This window comes from Triticum aestivum, chromosome 7D (assembly GCF_018294505.1).
Source record: "Triticum aestivum cultivar Chinese Spring chromosome 7D, IWGSC CS RefSeq v2.1, whole genome shotgun sequence".
In the NCBI taxonomy this organism is placed as follows: Eukaryota; Viridiplantae; Streptophyta; class Magnoliopsida; order Poales; family Poaceae; genus Triticum; species Triticum aestivum.
Window position 1 is genome coordinate 577,842,905 of NC_057814.1, and position 11,545 is coordinate 577,854,449.

The following is an 11,545-nucleotide window of genomic DNA, read 5'->3' on the forward strand; positions in this document are numbered from 1 at the left end:
ACCATAATCTCTTCGTTTGTTCTCCGCTATTAGTGACTTTGGAGTGACTATTTGTTGCATGTTGAGGGATAGTTATATGATCCAATTATGTTATTATTGTTGAGAGAACTTGCACTAGTGAAAGTATGAACCCTAGGCCTTGTTTCCTGGTATTGCAATACCGTTTGTGCTCACTTTTATCATTAGTTACCTTGCTGTTTTTATATTTTCAGATTACAAAAACCTATATCTACCATCCATATTGCACTTGTATCACCATCTCTTCGCCGAACTAGTGCACCTATACAATTTACCATTGTATTGGGTGTGTTGGGGACACAAGAGACTCTTTGTTATTTGGTTGCAGGGTTGTTTAAGAGAGACCATCTTCATCCTACGCCTTCCACGGATTGATAAACCTTAGGTCATCCACTTGAGGGAATTGCTACTGTCCTACAAACCTCTGCACTTGGAGGCCCAACAACGTCTACAAGAAGAAGGTTGCGTAGGAGACATCAGTGTGCGTGTGTTGCGGTGGCGTGTGTTTGTACTGGGTGCTTGATGATCGGTGCTTTATATATAAAATGGGGCGAAAGCCTTTTTCGGTAGAGTTTTTAAACTAAAGTGCGTACTTGAACTGTGATATACTATATGACTTTACGCTATAAAACTGAAAAAGATGTGGCGGCAACCAAAAATGCAGCCATGGCAGCGTCTTCCCCGCTTTTGCCAGGCATAATGTATCATTGGCGGGTGCAAACCAGCACCCGTCACTGGTAGCAACATCATCAATGGCGGTTAGCATGCCTGCCACTGATGCCATGTTAGAAGTGGCGGGTGCTCCCGAGGGCCGCGACTGCCACTGATGGCATTTTAGCGCCCATCATTACTGGGCATTCTTACGTGGTGTCGACTACACCCACCGGGTACACTATCATGTCGCCAATGTCTATAGAAGACAAAGTAATTGTGGCACGCCACAGACACTGCCGGGATCGATCCTTCGAAGCCGACCATCTTCAACGACAAAATAAGACAAGGAGGTCGGACGCCCTGCACACCCCATGCGGCGGGCTCCAGTCTCCTCTTCGGGGCTCCAAGCCCGCTAGATCACACCAGCTTCATCTTCGCGGTCAAGCATGTTGGGGAACATAGTAATTTCAAAAAATTTCCTACGCACATGCAAGATCATGGTGATGCATAGCAACGAGAGGGGAGAGTGTTGTCCACGTACTCTCATAGACCGAAAACGGAAGCGTTATGACAACGCCGTTGATATAGTCGAACGTCTTCGCGATCCAACCGATCCAAGCGCCGAACGTACGGCACCTCCGCGTTCAGCACACGTTCAGCTCGGTGACGTCCCTCTAACTCTTGATCCAGTTGAGGCCAAGGGAGAGTTCCGTTAGCACGACGGCGTGGTGACGGTGATGATGAAGTTACCGGCGCAGGGCTTCACCTAAGCACTACGACGATATGACCGAGGTGTGTAACTGTGGAGGGGGGCACCGCACACGGCTAAGAGATTGTCTGTTGTACCTTTGGGGTGTCCCCTGCCCACGTATATAAAGGAGGGAGGAGGAGTAGGCCGGCCCTAGAGGGGGCGCGCCAAGTGTGGGGAGTCCTACTAGGACCCCCAAGTCCTAGTAGGATTCCCCTTTTCCTTTCCGGAGTAGGAGAGAAGAAAGAGGGAAAGAAAGAGGGAGTAGGAAAGGGCAAGGGGGGGGGGGGGGGGGGGGCGCCGCCCCCTTCCCCCTAGTCCAATTCGGACCCATGGGGGGGGGGGCGCCTCCTTCCCTTTGGCCTGCCTCCTCTATTCCTGTATGGCCCAATAAGGCCCAATACTTCTCCCGGCGAATTCCTGTAACTCTCCGGTACTTCGAAAAATACCCGAATCACTCGGAACCTTTCCGATGTCCGAATATAGCCTTCCAATATATCGATCTTTACCCCTCGACCATTTCGAGACTCCTCGTCTTGTCCCCGATCTCATCCGGGATTCCGAACAAACTTCGGTCATCAAATCACATAACTCATAATACAAATCGTCATCGAACGTTATGCGTGCGGACCCTATGGGTTCGAGAACTATGTAGGCATGGCCGAGACACATCTCCGGTCAATAACCAATAGCGTAACCTGGATGCTCATATTGGCTCCTACGTATTCTACGAAGATCTTTATCGGTCAAACCGCATAACAACATACGTTGTTCCCTTTGTCATCGGTATGTTACTTGCCTGAGATTCGATCGTCGGTATCCTCATACCTAGTTCAATCTCGTTACCGGAAAGTCTCTTTACTCGTTCCGTAATGCATCATCCCGTAACTAACTCATTAGTCACAATGCTTGCAAGGCTTATAGTGATGTGCATTACCGAGAGGGCCCAGAGATACCTCTCCGATACACGGAGTGACAAATCCTCGAGCTATGCCAACTCAACAAACACCATCGGAGACACCTGTAGAGCACCTTTCTAATCACCCAGTTACATTGTGACGTTTGGTAGCACACTAAGTGTTCCTCCGGTATTCGGGAGTTACATAAGCTCATAGTCGTAGGAACATGTATAAGTCATGAAGAAAGCAATAGCAATGAAATTGTAACGATCATAATGCTAAGATAACGAATGGGTTTTGTCCATCACATCATTCTCCTAATGATGTGATCCTGTTCATCAAATGACAACACATGTCTATGGTTAGGAAACATAACCATCTTTGATAAACGAGCTAGTCAAGTAGAGGCATACTAGGGACACTTTGTTTTGTCTATGTATTCACACATGTACTAAATTTCCGGTTAATACAATTCTAGCATGAATAATAAACATTTATCATGATATAAGAAAATATAAATAACAACTTTATTATTGCCTCTAGGGCATATTTCCTTCAAAGCAGCCGGATATCTCCAACAATAACGAAGATAGGGAGGTCGGACACCTTGCTTGCCGTGCACGGTTGTCCCCGACTACCTCATATGGGCGACGAGCAGCCTGACGGATCATGTCATCTACAATCCCCTCAAGGCGAGCCAACACATGACCATTTTTCCTTACAAGGACTCCCTCAAGACCTTGCCAAGCAGTCCAAGACGACACATTTGGTTCAACCTAAACTCTAGAGTAGCCAAACTACCGACGGAAGAATAATCTAAGGGTGCCAGGAGGCCACACGCCTGGCAACCCTAGGGTGAAAACCTTGTCTGATTCTGGACAGACTGACGGAGGTGGTGCCCATGGGAGTCGTTCCCTTCTTGAAGGTGATTGGAAACGTTGCATGGAAAACAAAAAATTTCTACGCACACGCAATGATCTACCCATGGAGATGCATAGAAACGAGGGGGAGAGTATGTCTACGTACCCTCGTAGACCAAGCGGAAGCATTTCACAACACGGTTGATGTAGTCGAACTTTCTTCGCGCTCCAACCGATGTAGTACCGAATGCTCGGCATCTCCGCGTTCTGCACACGTTCAGCTCGGTGACGTCCTCCGCCTTTTTGATCCAGCAGGACGGCGAGGCAGTAGATGAGTTCCGACAGCACAACGGCGTGGTGACGGTGATGGTGATGTGATCTCCGCAGGGCTTCGCCTAAGCACTACGAAAATATGACCGAGGGAGCAAACGGTGGACGGGGGCACCGCACACGGCTAAGACAACATTGTGTCCTTGTGTGGCGCCCCCTCCCCACATATATATAGGTGGGACGGGAGGGGAGGCAGCCAGACATGGCCTAGGGCTGGCCGCTGGCCCCCTAGGGGCCCTACCTTGCCCTGCGCCCCCCTGCCATGTTTTCCCAAGGGGGAAGGAAAGAGGGGGGGGGGGGGAGGAAGAGGGAGTCCTACTCCACACTTTCCTTTGCCTCCCCTCTTTCCTTCTCCTCCTAGGCCGGCCTGCTATGGGGGCGCACCAGCCCCTTGTGGTTGGTGCGTTCCCTCTCTTGGCCCATAAAGCCCATATCTTTGCCGGGGGTGCCCGAAACTCCTTTCCGGTGACCCAATAAGTACCCGGTACCATATGAAACACTTCTGGTGTCTGAATACCATCGTCCCATATATCAATCTTTACCTCTCGACCATTTCGAGACTCGTCGTCATATCCGTGATCTCATCCGGGACTCCAATCAACATTCAGTCACCAAATCACATAACTCATATAATACTATATCGTTAACGAATGTTAAGCGTGCGGACCCTACGGGTTCAAGAACTATGTAGACATGACCGAGACATCTCTACGGTCAATAACCAATAGCGAAACCTGGATGCCCATATCGGCTCCTACATATGCTACGAAGATCTTTATCGGTCGAACCGTTATGACAACATACGTAATTCCCTTTGTCTATCGGTATGTTACTTGCCCGAGATTCAGTCGTCGGTATCTCTATACCTAGGTCAATCTCGTTACCGGCAAGTCTCTTTACTCGTTCCGTAATACATCACCTCGTGACCAACTTCTTAGTCATTTGCTTGCAAGCTTATGATGTGTATTACTGAGAGGGCCCAGAGATACCTCTCTGATACTCGGAGTGTCAAATCCTAATCTCGATCTATGCCAACTCAACAAACACCTTCGGAGATACCTGTAGAGCATCTTTATGATCACCCAGTTACGTTGTGACGTTTGATAGCACACAAGGTATTCCTCCGCTATTCGGGAGTTGCATAATCTCATAGTCGAAGGAATATGTATTTGACATGAAGAAAGCAATAAAAATAAAACCGAACGATCATTATGCTAAGCTAACGGATGGGTCTTGTCCATCACATCACTCTCCTAATGATGTAATTCCGTTATCAAATGACAACTCATGTCCATGATCAGGAAACCTTAACCATCTTTGATCAACGAGCTAGTCTAGTAGAGGCTTACTAGGGAGACAGTATTTGTTTATGTATTCACACATGTATTTAAGTTTTCAATCAATACAATTATAGCATGAATAATAAACCTTTATCATGAATAAGGAAATATAAAATAACAACTTTACTATTGGCTCTAGGGCATATTTCTTTCAGAAGGCCTCGTCGCGGTTGCTCGTTGACCTCCGTGTATCTCCAGATGAAAATATTATTCCTTTGGATCGGGCGATGGTGGTGTTCCTGTGTTGTGCCCTTCTTGAAGGCACCGCCTTGGAGTTCATGGATCATCGGCCCTCGGCTTCATCTCTTAGTGTGTTTGCTATTGAGAGCTTCGTGATCTCCTAGTGATGCTTAGTGTATATCTGCTGTTTGTTGGGAGTTGTACGGAGTGGTGTTTCTTATCCTTAACACCTTTGTATCTTGCCTAGGGTGTGTTGCGGTGTCGTGTTGTATGACTCGAATTGTTAGGTGGTTGTTGCTTTATATATAAAGTAAGGGTGAAAGCCTTTTCCGATAATTATAGAAAAATGAATCATATACATATACGTATGTAAATTACGTGCATACAACGGCTCAAATCATGCATGCATATACCGCTAAAACAGTAGAAATCCCTAGTGAGTATGGCAGTCTACAAAGAAACTCATATAGCTAGCAAGAAACCTCAGAAATTTACTACCACTACACTACGCCATCTATATGGTACAATGATAGCTACATATGCAAGTAACTTTATATACAAAGATGCATCCAGCTCTATATATTTACACAGGGAGAGCATCGATCACATCACAGACAAGAAGATGAGATGGCCAGGTCGAGGTTCAGGTCAAGGTCCAGACCGGTGGCGGAGGCGGAGCGACGGTGACCGCCGGCTCCTCGATCCCTTGCCGGCGCGACGGCCTCCTCCGTGGTCGTGCTCGAGACGTCAGCATCACTGCTCGCCGCCTCCGCCTCCCACCGGCCAATCGACAGCGTCAGGTCACACCCCGCCGCCGGCTGCTGCTGCTGCTTCTGACGCGTGCTTCTGTCAGCGTGACATGCCCAGCCGGTCGCCTGCAACAACATCAGCCATGTCAGGTTGATTAACATGTTTCAATGCTGATATTACAATAGAACTGGAGACTGGATAGTCAATACACGGCAGCGTGTTTGTGCCATGGTGGTAGTTTGGCAGAGTCTGGTGACTGCCACCTAACGAACTACTTACAGAAATGAAGCTTCTAGCTAGACAATATACAGCACATCTACACATGCATGTATGAACGATGATGGAAAGCAAGAAAGAGGAGTAATTTATTTGAGTAATTTTGCTTCCTCTGGATTGGTTCATAGTTTGTACTCATCGATGTACTCCTAGATTTTTATACGTATACGTTAAGTCATGCTTTGTCTCTAGCTAGCAAAGACAAAAAATAACACTTTATTGCTAGTAATCCTACCTTCTCTGATGACATGCTGGAGTTCCATGGCAGCCTCCCTCTACTCTGCTCCCAGCTCCTGAAAACTTCTTCGATCGACGGTCTGAAAAACCAGCACGTTTGATTAACAACTTGATCGGTTACACATACGAACACTAGCTACAGTTAAAGAACTGAATTAGCAACCAATTTTGGTACTCACATTTGGTACGGCGTCGACGAGCGGTGGCCATGGGAAGGCACGGGGTAAGAAGAAGCATCGTCGATCCTCTCCGAAGCCGCCCCCATGTGATTTCCGTTCCTGTGGCCATTCCGTGGTTCGTCAACGACACGGTGGCCTCCACGGCGATCCACGGACGCATTGGGTGGACCGTTGCAGGTGGTGTTGCTAGAGCTTGATCTGTACATCTGGAGATGGCTCTTGACGTGAGATATGCTGACTTCCTTGGCGCCCATCAGCTGAAGAATTCTCTTCGGCGTTGCCTCTGCAGATGATTAAGATAGTGTCAATACGAGACGGCCAGCCGTACGCAAGAAAGAATTGCTACTCTTGATTAAATTCTGATCAAGAGAGAGAGAGAGAGAGCTAGCACGATGAATTCCGGATTAAGGATACACACGCTTACGAATCACTATTGTCTTCTGTAGGTAGGATTAGGAAAGGTTAATCCAAAGATATATTTTTCTTTGACAGGCGAGCGGCCATTTATTGCAAAAGTAATCGTAGAGATTACTCTACGAAGGTGTTAAACATCGTTTACACAACGAATTAGTGACGTTCTTGAGCAACAAATAATTCAGTCAGCCAATAAAGGTGGGACAGAGTGGGGAAATCTCATCTTGTTCATGATGCATGCATATCACATGGGGTTTTCTCACCTTTCTTTTCTTCCATGAACTTGAACGAACTCCGGCCTAACCTATGGCACAACTAAAGCAAGTATACTAGTAATGAAGAGAGGACTACCCATAATAAATCGACCCATACAAAAAAAAGCACGATTTTTAACAAGTCGATCGTCTAGCAGTTCAAATCACGTCAAATTTCATACATACATAAATATCATCCGCAATGAAAAAATAGCGCGCTATAGAAAAATAACGCCGACCTCAAAATACGCTATTAGCGTGCTATATCGCGCTATAGCGTGCTATTAGCGAGACATTGTACACTAATATGTTTAGCGAGGGAATTCTCAATACGCTATAGCGTGCTATTAGCGATGCTATAGCGCGCTATTTTTTTCAGTGATCATCCGTGCATGTGAAATGTGCAATTAGACGGGAGAGGGAGGGGGGAAACATCATCTATATCTGTGACGCAATAAGCAAGAACTCACCATCCTGGCCGCCGAGGCAATCGACAGCTTCGATGAACTGCCGGTGCAGCTCCTCGGTCCACCGCATCCGCGGCTCGTCGGACCGGTTGTACTGCCGGACGCCTCTCCTCTCAAATCCTCTCATGCTTTATCGTCCTCTCCGTGCAGCTAGCTAGAGCCCGGCTTTCAACTCAATCCGACCGATCCCGAACCCAAGCTTCCGGTACACACAGCTGAGCAGAGCTGATGATGCTTCTCCAAGTTCCAATATATATATGGAGAGAGAGAGAGAGAGAGAGAGAGAGAGAGAGAGAGAGAGAGTTTTGGTTTGGCCAAACAATGATGAACTCGAAGCTCAAATACTATTTCTAAAATACCACCGTACTATATAGGGCGGATGTATGGAATGTGTGGATCCGAGAGAGAGAGAGAGAGAGAGAGAGAGAGAGAGAGAGAGAGAGAGAGAGAGAAGGCTGACTTTGCTGACCTAGTCCAGTCAAACATCTATGCTCACTTAACTTAGGTAGCTGCCTAGAGAACAGAGGCCAGGAAGAATCAAGGGGAACGAGCCCAAATTCGAGAAAAAGTTGGCCTGTCCACATCCATGAGAGACAGCCAAGTAGTACTAGAAATTCTTTCGAATATAAGGTATATAGGTATATATCACATATATATGCGTCGACCCATCAAGCTCAGAATATTAATTGATTTGTCCGGGTCTCTTCCCTGCACAGTGAAAGGCATGCTTATGAACAGTTCACCGTTTGACAAAAGAAAACCAACACGTTGTCCACTTCGCATGTGAAATTTAAGCTTTGTTCAACGTCGCGGGATTATTGATGATCCGTCACTATCGGTGTCGCTAGGTTTGACAAAATTACTCGAGAAAACCATTTTATAAAGCAACGTACGTATGGCCTACGTTCCTTTTTTTTGTGTATGGCCTACGTTGCTTGACACATACTACATATGTAGAGCACACTGCGTACGCGGACTTAATTCAGTCAAAGTCTCACCGAGTTAGTACATCAAGCTATAGCTGAAATGCTTAAGAGCCAATTCAACTCTCTGCAGGAAATGCTCGGATTTCTCCAGGGAAATGGGAAACCGAATGCTCATAGTGAATTCCATATATATGGCCATTGATGGAATCTTACACTTCCATGAGAAAAGCGTGTGTGAATGCATGTGGAAATGGCTTTATTCGTTTGGAAAATTCAATTTGAAGAAGCATATGTAGAGTTCAAGTTCCTAACTCCATTAGTTGCCTTGTATTAATTGGAGAAAAGTGATGGTTAGCTAGACGTATATGAATTATTAACGTATATAAATGTGTATATACGAGTGCCATGATATGTATGTGTAAGAGGATTGACCTCCTTATAAAAAAATGTATGTGTAAGAGGGGCACATATTTGGCTTGGCAAAGTCGCATAGTTACATGGCTGGAATAGTTCCATGGATTAGATCAACTATGCTGCAGAATTCTCCTGTCCTCATGGGATTTTTAGTCGACGGTTTATATATGTGGCTACCGTTGGAACCTTACAGGATAAAACACCATCAAGTCAAGGTAGCAGTTTGTGATTACCTATCAACATTAATGCACCTAGCAAAGCTAGGGACATCACTATTGAAGAAAATGAAGCATTCTCTACGTATGGGAAATGAATTGTGGACTTTGGGACCACATTCTTAGGGCAGGAAAAAAGAGAAAAAGCTTGCAACCGTTGATATCTCAGTTTAGAATATAGATAGGGACAATGACACAGCCTTTTGAAATTCTTTCCCTAGCAATCTAGATGTAGCATGCTAGGAGTGTTTCCCCCAAAAAAGAGTATAATTTTTCAAACATTAATTAATTCATGAGATTGTGTCGAAGTGCATTTTTTTGCCTACTCGGTCATCTAGATGAACGAAAAATGTAAAAAAGATTCTATGTGAGTGTATGCGTGTATATTGCATTCCCCCACACACAAAAAAGGAAACGCATATTGTGGGATGGAGCATATACTTTTTTAAATATGTTTAATGAATATAACCACTTGGATCTATACATTAATCAAGTTCGTGTTGCTTTTCATCAATAAAATATTGTGCTGATTTTCAGTGTTGTTTACGTCCTTCTCTCTTGCGTAAGGATGGAACATGAGAGTATTTAACACGCCAAGTATAAAGAGAAAAGTCTATTTTGAACACTGAGTTTGTGTGCCTGATCTGACTTCAAACCCAAACTATGCAATTATCTAAATTAAACCTTAAGTTTTCTAAACCTATTAAAATGAACCCTAGTTCTGTTTTAAAAAATGATTTTATTTTGAGACTTCTAAAAATATGAAAAACTTCATGGATGTAAAGAGTGGTACAAAATGATAACCCTCACAAAATCACTATAAAATACAACTATTTATGTAATGTCAAAGAATTTAGACATCCTAAAACTTTGGTAAAATTTTTTGCTAGGTGCGATGTGGAGAATAAGCAATTTTGTATTGCCTTTTCCATGTTCGATATGCCTTCCCCTGTTGCATAATTTGGGAAATGGGAGAGTCTTTTACATGTTAACATTATAGCAAAAATTCTATATTCAATATTTGGATAGTTGTGCATGCTCTAGCTTCAACCCTATTCCATGAAAATGTCTTAATTATACCTTAAACTTTCTAAAAGTGTTAGCGATCAACCCTAGATTTGGTTGGAAAAATAATTTTATTATTCTAGGCCTTAAAAGTGAAAATATTCATTTTCTACAGAATGCTATGAAACAATAACCTACAAATTCATTTTCATTTTTTGTTTTAGTTATATAAAACATAGATGATTTTGTTGGGTGGTGATATTTAGCATGTTTCACCTTTATAGCATTCACTATTAAATTGTTTTAAAACCTTAAACCGCTAATTGGGTGGGTTTGCATGTTTGAAGTTCTAGAATCTAACAGCTCATGAGTGCGGAGGATGCTAGAATGGAGAACCAACAAAAATTCAACCAAAAGGAATACCAATATAACTTTCATATACAAATGTTCAATAGGAATTTATTCACCTCCCCATGTTCTTGCACATGACATGAAATCGCGCACATTGTAATTTGCATTTCCTGCATACTATATGAGTTTTTTTTTCATCTTTTAAGAAATGCTAAGATAGAACTAACTGCCACTATCTAAAACTAGGCTAGCATTGTTAAATTGGACCTATAACTATAAGTTGGGATTTAAAATAGGCTTTTGTACTAATATGTTGTCTACATTGTTTTTACACCGAGCTATCCCTATGTAGTTGATTAAATGTACTACATTCGAGATGGGAATCGGCACTTGTTTGGTAATTAACTTCAGCGGATCCCAGGATGCTATGCACACATATTTTTGTTGGTGTTAGTAATCTATGTTACTCTTTAAGAAAAGCATACAATGTACTGCTATTTATAAGAAGAAATTGTTAAACTGTTTGCAATCTATGTTCTTATTCCTATAATTATCAGGTGGTTGTCATGCTAGTCCATGTTGCAGTATCTTAACAGTAAACTTTGTTACATGTGAGTTCTGAATGTGTTAGTAGCCTATTGCTTCTTGAAATTTTCTCTTGTAGTTTCGAGACTTGCTGAACTTTGTAATAATTGGTTGTGTGTATCTCTAGATGCAAAGACTGGGGGATGTCTTTCCACTCTCCAGCCAACATTAGAGATGGGACTGGAATGAGGATCAATGGCTCCGATGGGAACCTTTACCGTGAGGAGCTTTGCCGCTGAGCTTTTGTTACTGAAACGATCAGCACAAATATGTATGTACAAGCACCTTGGTTTCAACAAGTTTTTTTTCTGAGACGGAGGCCCCAAGGACTTATGTATTTTTTTTATGTCTGCAAGGATATTTCTGTAAAGATTGGTGCTACTTAATATATGGTCTTTCCGTAGAAAGTAAATAGAAATAGTTCTGTACCTCAGGTGCAAATT

General features: G+C 43.8%; 1 protein-coding gene across 1 annotated transcript; it reads right to left on the minus strand.

Moving 5' to 3' along the window:
• Positions 1 to 5,365: 5,365 nt before the first annotated feature.
• On the minus strand, positions 5,366 to 7,878 carry LOC123170051 (myb family transcription factor MPH1). Its single transcript, XM_044587898.1, has 4 exons — positions 7,610 to 7,878; positions 6,472 to 6,754; positions 6,291 to 6,372; positions 5,366 to 5,904 (listed from the first exon to the last, which is right to left on the minus strand). Exons 1-4 carry the CDS (start codon positions 7,731 to 7,733, stop codon positions 5,638 to 5,640), a joined length of 756 nt encoding a protein of 251 aa, XP_044443833.1. The 5' UTR covers positions 7,734 to 7,878; the 3' UTR covers positions 5,366 to 5,637.
• Positions 7,879 to 11,545: the final 3,667 nt, after the last annotated feature.

Coding starts and splice junctions, on each gene's coding strand:
- LOC123170051 (XM_044587898.1), bottom strand. CDS start 7,733: ATGAGAGGATTTGAGAGGAGAGGCGTCCGGCAGTACAACCGGTCCGAC. Junction 6,373..6,471: donor TCGTCGACGCCGTACCAAAT/GTGAGTACCAAA, acceptor CTGGTTTTTCAG/ACCGTCGATCGAAGAAGTTT. Junction 5,905..6,290: donor CCAGCATGTCATCAGAGAAG/GTAGGATTACTA, acceptor ATGTTGTTGCAG/GCGACCGGCTGGGCATGTCA.